The 15,782-nt window shown below is 41.1% G+C and overlaps 1 protein-coding gene across 1 annotated transcript in view; it reads right to left on the bottom strand.

The window, feature by feature from the left end:
- The window catches only part of LOC306807468 (netrin-4-like), a 43,326-nt gene that overhangs the window by 22,149 nt on the left and 5,395 nt on the right, over window positions 1-15,782 (bottom strand). The window contains exons 2-3 of the mRNA XM_079317115.1: window positions 13,661-14,199; window positions 1,549-1,812 (exon numbers count right to left, since the gene is read on the bottom strand). Coding sequence (XP_079173241.1) covers window positions 1,549-1,812; window positions 13,661-14,199 — 803 coding nt within the window. The remainder of the gene's footprint in view (window positions 1-1,548; window positions 1,813-13,660; window positions 14,200-15,782) is intronic.

The raw sequence follows: 15,782 nt of genomic DNA, 5'->3' as shown, positions 1-15,782 counted from the left end.
GAAGTGCATTTCATTAAAAGTATTTCACCTTCTGCCCTGTGAAGTCATTGATGGCACAAAAAGATTCTATTCCCTTGTGACCAGTGGGAAAAAATATCCAGTCATAGTTTACAGTGGTTATGCCAGTAACATACACAATATTGTGTTTTCCTTTTCTGATGGGCAGAATGCTTATTTTTCTACCAGCTGCATTCACTTAGTGTGTTATTCATCTATTTGATTTCACTGTGTGTCTATTTAACAGTTTGCAGTAAGGACAATCCACTCTTTAAACAGCTTTTATCCACACAGTTATGATTTAAGTGAGTCTGTATTATTTAAATCTAATAGTATCACATAGTCTAGCTGAATCTTGGTTTTATACCACAGATGGAACAGATTCAGAAATTATTTGAAAGTCATACAGTCCTAATTATCTTACAATATCTACCTCTGAACCTAGGAAAGTTGAGAGGAAGACAATGAATACACATTCCAAAATAACATAAACCAAAATGTCAAGTGTATCTTGTACAAGGGACAGAAATTAGCTTAGGATGGTTTTTTGAGTCTTTTATGTCCAGGGACTAGAATTTTAAGGGTTATTGGGGTTTTCAAAACCCAATACAGAGACAGAGACTTCTGGATCCAGGGGAGATGTTGACTAGTTTAAAGTGGCTTGAATTCCTTCTCTGATGTATGTGTCTAGATGTACCTGGATATTTGATTAGGTTAAATCTCCCCATGACTGTTGTTACAGTTCTCTACACAATCATTACAGCTAAATCAAAAATGTGCCGTCAGTCATTTCCTCTGAATTTCAATGTCTTCAGTGAGTTGTGTTTCAATTCAAACACAACTCCTCTTGTGCACATCCAGAGCCAAATGCAGATAAAAGACTGAACAGGGAAGGGACACTCCAAACACTATAGAATAATTTTACAGAAAAGTTTGACTTTTTTTTAAAAAACAAATTCTAACTTACTTTAAGATACATGGATAAAAGAGTGGGGGAGTGGAAAATATTTTTACATCCTGAACATTGCTGTCTATGTTGGGAAAATAGCAAGAAAACAGAAGGTTGAAAACCTAAAGAGGATGGCCAAAACTCTAAGTATGACAGAACTGATCATGTCTCACAGACTCAGAAAATCTGAGATCTGATGCTGAAATTCTGCTCAGGGAAGACTTTGCATCAAAGATATTAGTTCAGTTCGCTGCAGGCATGTAAGTAGGAGATTTCACTCATTATATTAGGGGTTGGGTCTCTCAATTACAAAGACTCCTTTCAATTTATAGGTATCTTGAGGTCTAGAGTTTTTAGCAATTTATTTGAGTTTTAGAATTCCAGAATTTTTAGCAGTTATCAGACATGAAACTGTAGAAAGGAGTATAGGAAATATTTTCCCAGAGTGGTGTAGGCTTCACTAACGTGGATTGACTGTACTGCCCTTTTTTTGGATGGGCTTGGGGAGGCTGGGACAGGATCACACATAAAATATACATTTAGGGCTGAGGCAGCAGAAGCAAGTAGCAAATCCAGTGAGCTGATAAATGTCTGGGACTCACCATGTTCTCCATGACTCCCGTGCTGTTGGCAAGCTCACATTCCTCTGCATGCCCATTGCAAAAGCAGCTTCCCCGGATGATCAGGTCATAAATAGCATAGTGGGCAAACCTTTGGGGTTTCTCTACCAGTGCTGAGCCATGGCATGGACATTCCTGCCTTTTTAACAAAAGCAGGCGGAGGTTGGTGAGTTTCAGGAGATCCTGAGCCTCAGGGCTGTAAGGGTCTTCAATCTTGTTAGCTGGACTTAAGGCACGATAAATCACCTGAAAGAGAGAAGGTTCACATCCCAGAACAGATAACAAGACTGCATGCACAGCAAATATGCCAAGACAATCTTCAGGAAAAAGCTAAATGGGGCTTGGCTGGTCCCAGAGCACCACAGCTGAGTTAGCACCAGCTGGCCAAGCCACAGCAAGTGACCCTGTCCCTGCTCTCATCCCATCTCGGATGTGAAATGCCTTCATTTAAGCATCACTCCCGGGGTTACTGAGCCCTGCCACTTTTTGCAGTTCAGCCAATATGTCAAGGGACAAGATAAGTCTACTTTTCTGAGCTAAGTGACAGTACTGTCATTCAGAGAAATCCAAGGTTTATTGGCATAAATGCAGTGTTAATGCCATCCCAATTTCTGGAAGCATTTAGGGAGCATGACTTTAGCATGAGTTCTAGAGTCAGGTAAACAAAGGCACTAAGGGCATCTGTGGAAGAAGTGGAAACTGTGATCAGATTTTTCCTGGGTCACTGGAACTATGTTGGAAACACAGCTTAGCTTAGTGTGAGTGAGCACTGAGAGAGCCCTGTCTGCACACAAAGCCTGGTGGTTTATTGCTTAGGAGCAGCTACAGAGCAGTGAGTTCATGGCCCCAAGGTGCTTGGTGCCTGCTGGCTGTCTGTAGGTTGTTGCTCTTTCATCACAGCATTTTTGCTATTTGATAGTTCTCCAGAGCAGCAACAGTTGGGTTTTGAACATCACAGTTCTAATTTAACAGTGACTGTTGTATTTTAACTCATGAGCACTCTACCCTTCTCTCTCTCTTGGGATGGGAAATTTCTGTTGCTTTTGGGAGAGGTTGATAATGGAGGGCTGCAGCACAGTTCTTGCCAGTGAACTAGAGAACTGTTATCACTATTTCCAGGCTTAGATGTGCTAGCTCCAATTTGACAGTTGTTTTCTCCTCTGCTTGAGATTTTCCATAATGACAGAGGGATTTGCCCTTGGGACTCTTTGGCCCTGCTTTACAAGTGGTCATAGTCTCTGTCTGACTCACTCTGTTAGTATTAGCAGAGTGAAATCTGTTTCCATAGGGATTCCCTCTTTCTCTCTCTCAGCTTCTATTTTTTGTTCTTCCTAGTGAACTGATCAGTTTAAATACTTGTAGCATGTGAAATACTTTTGCTCCTTTTTGCTTGCAGAAGTCACAAAAGAGCTTGTGGTACATGTCTAGGAGATAGTTCAGTTGCATGCTGGTGGCACATGGGTAGACAAATGCCCTTAATTAACAGAATCAGCTGCAGGTTTTGCACAGACCCCAGCAAAGGCAGTGGTAGCTCTCCCACCTGTCCACTGTGCTTTCTATTTGGTTAACTCTGTTCTGTTTTTTTCTTTTAATTCTCTTCTCTTCTCTTATATTGTCAGCTACTTACAGAGCTGCAAACAGCCTTGCTTGGGGAGATCAGAATGCCCATAGCTCCTTGTTTGATAGAGCTGTGGGCAGATTGCCCAGGCTGTGCAATGCAGGTGCCCACATTCCCCTGACCAATGAAGCCATGACAAAACAGTCCAAGCATTTCCACCCCTATGTCTACATTCCCCTGGTCAATGGAACCATAAGCAAATGGCTCATTCTGTTTTGTCCAGGTGCCCAGCATTCCCCTTACTGATGGATTCACAGGACAAAGACCAAATCTGCATATCTGTCCAGTTGCCCTAATCCAGGATGGTCTGATTTTTTAGTGGAAACTATTATATGAGCCCTCTGTCTTTTCCAGTCCCTTGCAGGCCACACAGAGGTGGAGTGGCTTCTCAGAGTCCTGAGCACCTGGTTGTGTACAGACACACTGTATGGTCAGCTAAACTAAAACCAAGGCAGAGCCTGCTAAGCTCTGAGATCTCAAATAATGGTTAAAAATCCCTGTGAAACTGTTTAAATTGGCATAAACCAGAGGAATTGAGGGTAAAGCAGTCTATTTAGTCACTAGCTTTAATAAGCTCTGTTCTCACACTTGTCTATGGTTTCTCTAATATGCATGCTTTGTTAAAATATCTCCTTTCAGATGGATCTTCAGAGGATACCCACCAGATAATTGGCTTGAGAACAAAAATGCTAGAGGCACTTCACTCCATAAAATAGACATCTGAAAGGTAATTAGTTTCTGCAAGATCTGCTCTGGTCCTGCCAGTGACCCTCTTATACTGTTGCACACAAGTAAAGTCTTATAGATTAAGGGCCTTGCTACCCTTGTAAAATCATGGCTCAGGCCTGCTACTTAGGCTAAGCAGAAGGGAACTAAGGGAGGGTGATTGAGCTGGAATAGGGGTAGAGAGCCCTGAGAGATGTGAGACGTGCTGCCTGACTGCTGCATGCCCACATTGTGGTGCCTGGGGGTGGGTTCACTTGGGCTTGTTGTGCCTTAAAACAATGAAACTGATAACTGGCTAACTGCTTAAAAAGGCCTTTTTTTTTTTTTTTTTTTTTACAATAAAGTGACTCTTCTTTGCAGTGCCTGGGGACTGTGATCCCAGCTGTGAACAGCTATGGGGTCCTCACAGGAGATAGAGAGGACGGGTGGATGGGGTGCAAAACAAGAGTTTTTACTGGGTCTGTCTGAAAAAAATCAGCAGATAATGGCCAAAATATTTATTTTTTCTCTCTGCCACTATGCATCTTGATAGCAATGATCTTGCACTGTACTTACAGTAAGTGTGAAGAAAATCCTGTGCACTACTGGAAACCTATTTTCTGCATGGTATGACAAGTTTAAACAGATGGATTCATATTTTGGGGTCTCCAGTCAATTATCCATCCTCCCCATGTCACAATTGGCATTTTGAAAGCACTGAGGTCTTTAGGCAAGGAGCAGCTGTCAGGGGCTCTTCTCTCAGCAAAGGCCACTTGCTCCCACCAAGCTGTTTTGTTTCTTGTTTCTTTGCTTGACAGATTAGAAAAAGGTTTGGTTTCCTGTGGCTTTATTGTTTTGCAAATATTTTCATTTCTGGCCTTGCCTCTCTTGAGAGGAGTTGCTTTGGCATTTTCCACATCCCATTAGAACACTGAACACCATTTGTGAGTAGAGACATTAATAGCTTTGAAGTCCCATAGGAATTGTGGCATCCTTTTAAGAAAAAAACAGTATTCCATTCCAGCTGAGGTACAAGGGTTTGTTTGTATGATTAATTCATGACACATTTCTGTCTGGAATAAGCTCACTGGTGAGACTGGATTTGCTTGTCCTTATTTCTCCCAAGGCAAGTCTTGTTAAGTGTTAAAGATCTGATTTGGGTGACATAACACTACTGAGGTCTTCTGGGAGCTGAACTTAAATGTTCTTCTAGGATTCAACCACCAGTAAGGAATGAATCTCCCTTAACTTTGTGAAAATCAAAGAGATTTTGATCAGCAGATATATTGTGGCAATAGAAGTAGGTATAGGTGAGCTACATTTTGCACAGAGGTAACCATTTTATTTTATAATTAAATCAGTTTAGAAGTTTTATTTCACATATGCATAAAAATAGAAAATGGTAAGTTTGCCCTACTGTCAAGAAAAAGATGTTAGTACCAGTAATTTCTCCTCCTTAGTCTACTATAGGTATTGATTCAAATAATACTAGATTGGGAATTTTTTAAAAAAAGCTCACCTTACATGCCAGGAATTAATTTTCCATAAAATCATAATTTAGCTGTAAATAAATAAATAAATAGCCCAACAAAACCAACTCCCTATACTTTTTTTTGTGATATGAATGACTATGTTTTAAGTGAATGTGTTTGGATTTATAGTGCCCTAAGGAAAAATGGATCCTAAATTAAGAGACAGATTGATGGTGGCTATATATATAGGTTGACAATTTTATATGATTTAGGAAAGAATTTTATCTCTTTGAAAAAGGAGAAGATATCACTTTGATAAAAATACAGAGTGGGGAATGTAACTATTTGGTCATAGCACCAGCACAACTGTTCACTATAATGCTCAGCAAGTAACTAGGGGCTCATGCTGTTCTGGATTAGTTTCAGTAGGAACTCAGTTCTATGCACTGTTTTCTTTCCATAAAAATGGGATATTTGTAGTCAAGTACTTTGTGCAATGGGAGGAATATTAATAAATTTATGTCTGGAAAATTTCCTGAGAATTCCTGGAGATGGATGTCCACACATGCAATTTTAATAATTGCAGGCAAAAGATAAGAGTTTGGCCATCTCAACTGTTGTTGCATGAATATATTAAAGATTAGATTAAAAATGGATCTAAGCATTAGTGAACTCCCAGAGTCATGAGCTGCTGGAAGAGACATTCTACCTTTTCACTGTGTTATTTGTTCCTTTTATTTCAGTTCACAAGGTTGATAATTCTAAAGCCTATGGAGAAAATCCCTTCTATACAGGTAGACATTTGACTTCTGCCTTTTGCAGAAAGTCAGAAATATTTTTTTTTTCATTTCCCAGAGATACTGTGTGAATTTTCAGTTTTCCATTACATTGATGTAAAAGATATGAAGAGAGAATAATAAAAAAGAAGTGTTTTCTTTTAATTAAGATGCAAGTTTTGAAAAGAGCTTCTCATGATTTTCACTGTAAAGCTATTTCTCATCTAATGAAATCTCCATCTGGTAGCAAGCTCTGTTCTATTTTTGCTGCAATGGACTGTTCTGAAATCTCCCAATTGTTCCCCTAAACATCAGTGTGCAGCTGTCATAAAAGTAGCATAGGCACAGCTGCAGAAGAAAATCTGATGGTGATTGAGTCTGCTTAGGGACACCCTAGAAATCTTCCCATTGAACTGGGTGGAACTGAAGGTGTGCAGCACCTCTACAGTTTAACCCTTTGGGGAAATGCACCACGAGTTTCTCTCATGATCAGGGGCTGGCCCTGGAGCTGAATGCTGAGTAGGATGTTCATGCTTATCTGCATATCTGCTGTTGAGCACATATTTGTCATTCTCATTCTCAAAAGTCAATCAGCTGCACCTCAAAACGATGGTCCCTGTCCTCTCCTGACCTTCCTAAGAGCAAGGAAGTCTGGAAAATGCTGTAAGTATGCAGAGCTCAAAGGCAGCCACTGTTAGGTGACTGGTTTTGCTGTACACAAATTGGCACAGCCTCACATTGTTTTATCACCAATCAAGAGATCATCTTCATTTCAGAGACAGTGTCTCAGATTTTTGAGTTCTTGCCATAGGTTTTGCTTCTCCATTCCTGATGCAGCTAATTCTGTTTTCTTAACCTGATCTTCCAGCCAGTATTAGTCAGAAGAGATGTGGGCACAACAAAGGTTCCCCCTTGCAAACTCATAGCCTAAGGTCAAGGAATATGAATCATAAATGGAGGGCAGTGCCAATGCATGACCTCCTACAAAAGAAGATCCCTAGGCAGAGCAAGAATTTGATACTGCAAATCATCCTTAAGCTGTGTTCATCATGTTGCACACAATCAGGTTAATGAGGTCAGAAATGTCTGTGTGCTTATTCTGGGTCCATCAGAAGGAAGCTGCAATAAAAACTCTCATCACTCCTAAATCCTCTTCATTAAGAGATTTTCATGTGAGTTGATTTTGTTCTTAAAGGAACAATAAACAACTGTCTCAGAATTTTTCCTACCCAGTGGCATATATTCTCTGTTTTATTTGATGGACTTGTGGTACAGTAGTCTTAACTAAGACATAATCTTTTTTTCTGATTAACTGTTTGGAGCACAGAGAAAATCTAACTCTTTTCCCAGCCATTGTAAGGTCTATTCTGACAGCTTATGGAATGGTGTTTGTTAGTAAAGATTCACTGCTTTTCTGTCCTTTCAGAGAACAAAGCTTAGAAAAAAGTATGGAATATGGTAGCTTGTAAAGGAAATAATTGTGCTTTTGATTTTTTAAATTTCTTGGACCTGGGTAAATTCAGTTACCACCAAGACAGTGGCATCCTAAATTCATTCTGTATTCTCCAAATCAGAAAGGGTTGATGTGCCTCCAGTCTGGTTTGCTTTGAGGTTATTCCAGTAATACAATTTGTGTGGCATTTTAGTACTAATAGATAGATGTGACTGCCAATATGATTATGGCATAATTGAAGTCAGACAAATCTAAGAGCCATGCAGACTTTTTCTCTTCCTCAAACAAATTGTATTCTGTAGGTTCAGGTTATCTGCAGAAGAACATCCATGTAGAAAGGAAAGGGTTGTAGGGAGAAGCAGTACTCTGTATGAGACAGGTAATGTAGTTGGAACACAAAATCTAGATTATTTGACAGAAAACTCTTCAGCTTTCAGTTTGTACAAAGGGAATGGGAAAAACTCCTTCCCTTCTATGCAGGAGCAGCTTATGTGGGGATGTGAGGACATTTCCATGCTCCCACAAAGTGCAGTGTCCTTTTCCATTACAAGGCTTGCTCTCAAATGGCAAAGGGTGGCACAAGGAGTTCTGTGATTCAACAGCCTGACTGGGAGCTGGACTGAGAGCAGGGAGACTCATTTCACTGCTGGATTGTCAGGGAAAGCTAAAACAACCCATGTCAGCCAGGCTGTGTTCTCATGGGAGAGCATCCTTTACTTTTAAATGGAGCCATTTGTATCTCTAAGTCTTGGCTGAAATCTTACACATGAACAGACTTAGCTAAATGTATAATCTCACTGTGACAGTGATGTATGGACAACTGTAGAACAAATATTTAAATGCTCTTTTGCCTGGAGTTTGAAAATTACAACGATAAATTACTAAGTTTCATAGCATTTTTAGGCAACAATTCATTTTCATATTTGAAACCTGGAAAAAAAAAGCAATGGCTGCACCTCCATAAAGGTTTTATAAAAAAGGGTGAGAAGAAAAAAAAGTTGATGTCTGCTGACTTGTATGTTCAGAAAATGCAGAAATTGCAGAAGTAATGCTAAAAATCCCCACTGCTGTGTCTTTCTGACTGATTTATAATGTTCCAAATGTTTCTGAAATGGTTCATTACAAACCAGGTCAGAGTAGGACACTCAGTGCCCTCCTCAAGTTCCCTTGCCAGGGATGGGATTGCTGGACTGGTCTCAGGCAGTTCAAGCTCCCTCCAGACAAATCCTTGATCCCCTTAATTCTTCCTGCAGGGAAGCACAGCCTGGCAGTGCTGCCAGCCTGTTTGCACTGCTGGTGGTCACTGCTTCCTCTCAACCTGCCCTGCCTCCTACCTGCCCTGCAGCTCAAGGGAAACCAAATGCTGACCAGACAGCCCTAGTCATAACAATCAGACACTTACCTGCACTAGTGACTAATCCCTCCTGGAATCCTTTCCAGATGCAAGGTGGAATAACCCAGCTGGAAGTTGGAATAACCCGAGCATCATGCAACTTTCAGAGGCCAGTCCTGGTGACTGTTGGATAATTCACTGAAGTGCAAGACCCTGTTTTTGAATCTCAGCTATTGGGAATTCAACCTTGTGATGTGCTGAGCAGGTTTCTTTCCAGTGACCCCACTGCCATATGAGATCAGAACTCTAAGAAGTCACCGAAGCCTCAGTGGTGACCTCTTGAATTATTGATGCTACCATTTAATGAGGGGTGTGGGGATGTGTGCACAGGGAATACTTCTTTGTTTATCAAAAGGTTTGGTATGAGAAGCTTGAGAAAAGACAGTGGAAAATGCAGGTCCTTGGAACAGGATCACACAGATCCCACCCAGAGCCTTTCCCTGCCTGGTTTGGTGCTTGGGTGCCAGTGGTCCCTTTTGCACAGATATTGCTCTGGAAGTCCCCGTGGATGGAGAAAGGCAGCAGAGGCTTCAGTGCCAGTGCAGAAGAAAAGACCTTCCACAGCAGACTGTGACTTCTCTCTGAGCAACCTGGTGGCTTTTGGAGCACACACAACTGCACCCATCACAGCCTGTCTTGGTCTGGCATTCACCCAGTGGAGTGTGTTTACAAGAGTGATTAAATGTCTTTTAGCTACAAAGAGGGTCCACTCATCTTTGACAAAAGGCACTGCTGGGGACTTGTGTCCCTAAAGAGGTCACCACAGGATGCAAAACGGAGAATGAACAGGTCTTCTGTGCAAGGCACACTTAACATGTTGCCATAGAAACCAGTTCCTTAATTCAGGCATACACAATTCTTCCAGCCCCCAGTGGATTCCAGTAATGGGTTTATTATATCACACTTCATTGGTGTCATCTGTCACACAGACACTCTCATAAATGAACCAGCCTTTGATTCAAGCTCCCTTCCTCTGGCTAGACCCAGTAGGGGAAGGGTCTCCTTCTGGGCCTGGTGGTTATGAGCAGGTCAGTGTTCCACCCCACTTTGCATGCTAATGTCTTCCTTTCATGCAAACATCATATTCAATGGAGGAGAACATTTGTTTTCATTTCCTGATATTCCAGTTTATTAAAAACGTGCTCTTAATCTCTCAGATCCTTGAGTGCACGTGCTGTCAGGATGCAGGTTCAAACATTCCAGTCCCTTTTTCCCCCATGTGATGTTTGAACTGCAACTCACATTGATGTCTGATGCAGTGCTGTGGTAATTTCTCATTTTGTTTGGGCCAGACAAACAATTTATGTTAGCTGACCTGAAGGCTCATTTTAGGCTCCATGACTACATAGTGCAGTGTTTTTAAGTTAGAAGAACAGATGGATGAACAAGTGGGTAAAAGAGGTCTCAATTGATTCATAAGACTCCGTGCCAGCATTCTCTGTAGATGCATTTACAGATGATGAACAGACCTTAAAATGTGGTGCTGGTTTTAGTTCATGAACTAATGATGAGGATCCTAGAATTTCAGATAGATAGATTCTGTCTACTAAAGCACTCTGGATCTGAACAGGAGTAAGGGATTGCTTGAGTAAAAGAAAAGATGTTTTAGAGAGTAATCTTCTTACATTTCTATATGAGGTGTTTCTCAATGCCTTCTGTCTCAGATGCATCTTTTCTGAGATGGAACAGAGATATATCACCCTGTCATAGGTGAAAAATAAGGGGCAAGGGATCTGCCTTAATTTAATATTATGTTCTGTTGTGACATTGTCACGTCACTCATTCAGAGGCCTTTTACTCCATTCTAGTCTCCTAAAATGTTCTCTTCTGACAAATTTTTTACCTAGCTTTAGGAAGAAATTCTTTCAGTGGTCTTGGTGGCCAGAATGTGCTGACTGAGATGCATCTCAGTTTACAGATATGTGTAGGTTACTGCAGCTCTATCACCTTCTCCTTGCATGCCTATATTCTCAGTTCTGGAAGCCAGTTGACCTGAAATCTTGTTTCATGATGTGTCATGCATGGGTTTTAAACCTAAGTGTTCTCACTTGGCCATTTATTTATTAATTTATTTATTTAAATTCCTTTTATGCCCTGTTAAAAAAAGGAATTTGTGTCTGTTCTCAGGATGAATAGGACCCAAGAATAACCTGAGTCTCATGTGGTGAAAATGACTTCAAACCCTGCAGTAAAGAAAACTGGCATTTGTGTCAGAGCATTAATTAGCACTTAAGTTGGAACAGTTTTGATTATTTCAGACGTGCTGTCAGCTTGTGATGTGAGCCCCTCAGCAATCCAAGGCTTAGCCAGAATCAGTAACTGGGTGGGTCAGAGTGGAGGTGAAAAAGAAGCAGAGAACACTGAAGAAAATACTGGTGGGGATTCAGCCAGCTGCCTTCAAAGTCACTTGAGTCAGTGCTGGAGGGGTGCCCTGGTGACATTTGTGACATCCTCAAAACAAGGGGAAAAATTGCAGTTCTGACACGAGTGGGCAAAGCTCCCATGAGACCTGTAGTAAGAGTGGCAGTGTCACTCAGGCAAATCTGATCAGGTATCACCTTAAATAGCTGCACTCTGCCTTCCTCTGTTTCAGTTCACTAAAGAATCTGCTATGTCATATTGCTGACCTGAAAAGCTTCTGCACCCTTGCCATGGGGACATTTCATGGATTGATTAAGAGGCCTCTGTAAAGTCTGTCCAGAGCCTGACAATCCTTTTGGGTCAATGTGCTGTGAAACAATATTTGTCTTGTCCTCTGTTAAGTTGCCACACAGATTCCTGAGTGCTGCTTTAAAGCTTCAGCCCTTGTCCCATGAGGAAGAGACCTCTGCACCTATTCAATTCATGTTCATGAAAGTATTTGAGATCTGCAAGGGTAACCTGTACATACAGGACTATTCTTATTATTACTTTTGTTTTCTGACATCTACTACCATGCCATAGATTGATTAAGCACCCACATACTCATTTCAGTATTGAAGTGACTGCCCAAAATGACAGAATCACTTTGACACTTGTAATCACAAAGGCTTATGTTGGATGAATGTTTTACTATTTGATTTCCTGCCATCCTCTTCTCAGATTTGTTGTAGGAGCAGCACATGGTCTTAATGATATTCCCCAAGGTTAAGTAAGAACAAGAGCAAACATAGTGCAGGGGACACTGTACTAGAGAGGGAAGGGTAATTTTGTATTTAAGGCCAAGGCATTTCCCTCAGACCCTGTGTTCTGTCCCTCACTCAACTGGAATTGTCTTCTCTTGCCACAAAACGCTTCACCTTCCTGTGCTGCTCTTTTCTCATCTGTGAAATGGCAGCAGAACACTTGTATGTGTGCTGAAGATCATTAACTGGCTCTTGCAAAGTATTTCCAGATCTTTGATTGGAAGGCACACAAGAATGGAAAAATATATTACTTGCTGAGATTCTTGACGTGGCAAATTGTAGCCTCACTACAGAAGACATTTGGAAGTATTTGACTTGGACATGAAATGAATCATGATAACTGACCAGCAGAATGACTACTCCAGAAAGAAGTTCGAGTAGTCAGATGATCTGTTCCAGCTTTCTCATGTGCAGAGATGTTTCTTAGCCTGTTACACACAGATGAATTCAATCTCTCCCTATTGCTGTGCCCTGCCTCAGGTACAGTACCTTTATTTCTTCTTTTGTGTATTTTGAAGAGCTCTGCTGAAACACTGGGTTTTCTGAAGTCTATCTGGACCATTCACCCCACACCTAAGCTTAATTTGCAGATATGTGTTTCTCTGAATCTGCTGACCACTTCCAGACATCAAAACCAAAAGGATTGTGACTTCTCTGAAGAAGAGAGAAGGAAATAAATGGACATGAGAAGATTCAAGCCTCTGTTGTAATTACAGGAATATTTTATAATCTTTCTTTGTGACCTTGTCTTATCTGTAAAATGATGCCAATTATGTTTATAGTTTTTCCTATCTGAACTGTTTCAAGATTGATGAATGAAAATAGCCTAATCAGTAGTTAATGTTCTTGTCAGAGGAATTGATGTGAACAGTTGTATATTTATTTTGAAAACACTCTTTTGCATATGTTTAAAAACAAATCAGAATATCATACCAAGGGAGGGTTTTTCCTACCATTGAATAGTGAATCCTGGCTGCTCACTCCCACTTCTGCTTCCAAGCTGTTTCATTTCTGAAGCCTATGGCTTGGTAAAATCAGCCATAATCACCACCAGCAAGAAAAGTGAATGCAAGAAATCACTGAACTTGGAGTAATGATGTATTTAAAAGTCAGCCAATCATCTAAGACTTTTTATATGGAGAAGAAAAAGAAAGATCATGCAGTTCATGTCATCCCGAAGTGAAAATGGTTTGGATAAATCAGACTCTACAGGTGTGTGTTTCCCTACATCTACTTTGCTAGAATTCTAGTTCAGTTTTGGGCATCTGCAGTGTAAAATTAGGTAATGTTCATATTATCCTGTGAACTCTCATAAAAGAAATTTGCTAAAGAATTTCTACCATTGATGTATAATTTCTCTTATTCTTCCCCTTTATGTGCTTATTACAAAGCCTTCAGGGATGGGATACCTTTCTCAGTTTATATGCACAGCATTTCTTTGAGATACACTCTGGTTTTCTGGCAGTCTTGAGCTTTTTGACATTAAATAGTGCAAACCTCAGTTATTGCTTACCTCTCCTCTGGTGCAGGGCACTGCATCTGAATACCTGGAGGTGCACATGGAGCCTTCCTCAATGAGATCATCCTGGAGCCCAAAAGTAGCTGTACAGTTGACAGAGAAATACTTGTAGGGCCTCCAAGTCAGCCCATAATCCTGGGATCTCTCCAGCACCATGGCAGCCGGGCGAGGCGACTTGAACACGGCGATGACGTGGGTCAGGTAGAACTCTGTCTCAAAGTCCAGTCTGATTTCTTCTCTGTGCACCCCTTGGGCAGACTGCCACCAGGAGGTGGGGTTTGCAAAGAAATCATCTGTCATGGCAGCAGGGAGGTGGGAGTTGTCGGGCTGGTTGGCGTTGCACTTGGTGCAGCGGGGCTGCCCGCACGGGGAGCCGCGCTGGAGCCGGCGCTGCTCGGGGTAGAAGCAGAAGAGCTCTGTGCTGTTCTGGCCACACATGCTGCTGGTCACTGGGGTCCTCCCCCTGGCCAGGTTGCCCACTGGAGGGTTGCAGGCACGGCCATGGCAGCGCAAGGCTCGTGGCCTGGTGGGATCTGAGGGACAGGGAGAGGAAACACAAGTAGAATTTCTCAAGTGGTTCTCACCGTGCAACCCAGGTGACAACACAAATGTTTGGAGTCCTCATCTGGGCGCTGACATTGAAGAGAGCTGCTTCATCTTTTCACACAGAGTTTTGGGATAGTGTCTCAGTAAATCTAATCCTTGTGTTTGGTGCTAACTCAGAAACTGATCATTAGTAAAACTCATGCTTATGGTGCTTATTTGATTTCCATTGCAAATGCAATTGTGCCAGTCTACTGAATTTTATGATTAACCAGAGAAATCTTGTGATTTTTACTTTCACTCTAACAAGCTCAAACTGAAGGAGTGAATCTATTCAATGCCTTTATTTTCATGGTAATCAGAGGGCAAAGTCAACTGGACTGGACACTGTCAACGCATAAAGAAAAGAGATGATTCCCACCCCAACAGGTTATAGACACTAATTATGGACACTAATGACACAAATTATAAACACATAAAGAAAACCTGTGTTTCTATAGCTGAGTGTTGATCTTCTACTGCTTCTAATAAGATCAGGTGGAGTTATCAATTTGTAGCAGAGTGGAAAAACAAGTCTTTCTTTTGTTTAAATGCCTTTACGTGGAGGTAAGTGATTATATTCTATTTGCCAAGTTTGCAAATACTGACAAATTTTTGGTATCTTCAGTGAGTATATTTATTTATAAATCAAGAAAAAGTAGGGATAACTACAAAGTCTTAATGTTGTTTGAAAATCAGTAGTGTCTTGTGAGCTAGAATTAAAGGTAATTCCAAAACCTTATTACTGTGCTAAAGAAAACTGCATTCCTGATGATATTCAGTGTTCTCTTTGCAACTTAAGACTCTAGAAGGAGTTACAGACTGACCTTGCAAGGTCATAAATCTAACCCAAGAGGTCACAAGTCAGATGACTGGGTTTAGGTCCTGCAGGAAATGACCCTTCCAATGAAACATTGGATGACCATAAACATTGGGTAATCTAGGAGCAGTTCAAAGGTCAGCTATAAGGTCAACATTCTAGGTCAAATTTTAAAATCCTTACTCCATTTATATTCAGCCTTTCCTTAGGTAAAATTAGTTTAAAAATCAAGTTAGGTCAAAGACAGGGGTCTCCAAATCAGCCTTATGAAAGTACTCAGATTGTAAATGTTGTTGAATGAAATGGACATTCCTCTTTCCAAAAGGAAAGATTAATGTGAAAAAATAAATCCAATTTGCATGGTTTTGATTCTGAGTTGATTCAGTGACATCTCTGCATAGGCCAGGAAAGAAAGATCAGACATGAACACTGTCTTGGAAAACATCTCATGCATTTTGCATTCCAGGGTTAGGATGCAAAACAGTTATTGCATGTCCACTGAATCCCATTAGCCAATGGTTGGTGCCATTTCAGCCTACATGCAGTGTGAGGTAGTCTAAAACTTCAGGTAGCAAGGAAAGAGATCATCCACAAATGCTCTTGCCTGCTCTGGAAACAGGTGGAAGCCACCTTCAAGGTAATTTGGTGTGTTGGTGGCAATGATTTTGTTTTAGTTCTGCAGTGCAGTGTCCCAGGAGGCTGGCAGAGCTCAGA

Source organism: Erithacus rubecula, assembly GCF_903797595.1.
Source record: "Erithacus rubecula genome assembly, chromosome: 13".
NCBI lineage: Eukaryota > Metazoa > Chordata > Aves > Passeriformes > Muscicapidae > Erithacus > Erithacus rubecula.
The sequence above is the reverse complement of the archived record's forward strand: the minus strand, read 5'-3'. Positions and strand labels throughout refer to the sequence as shown.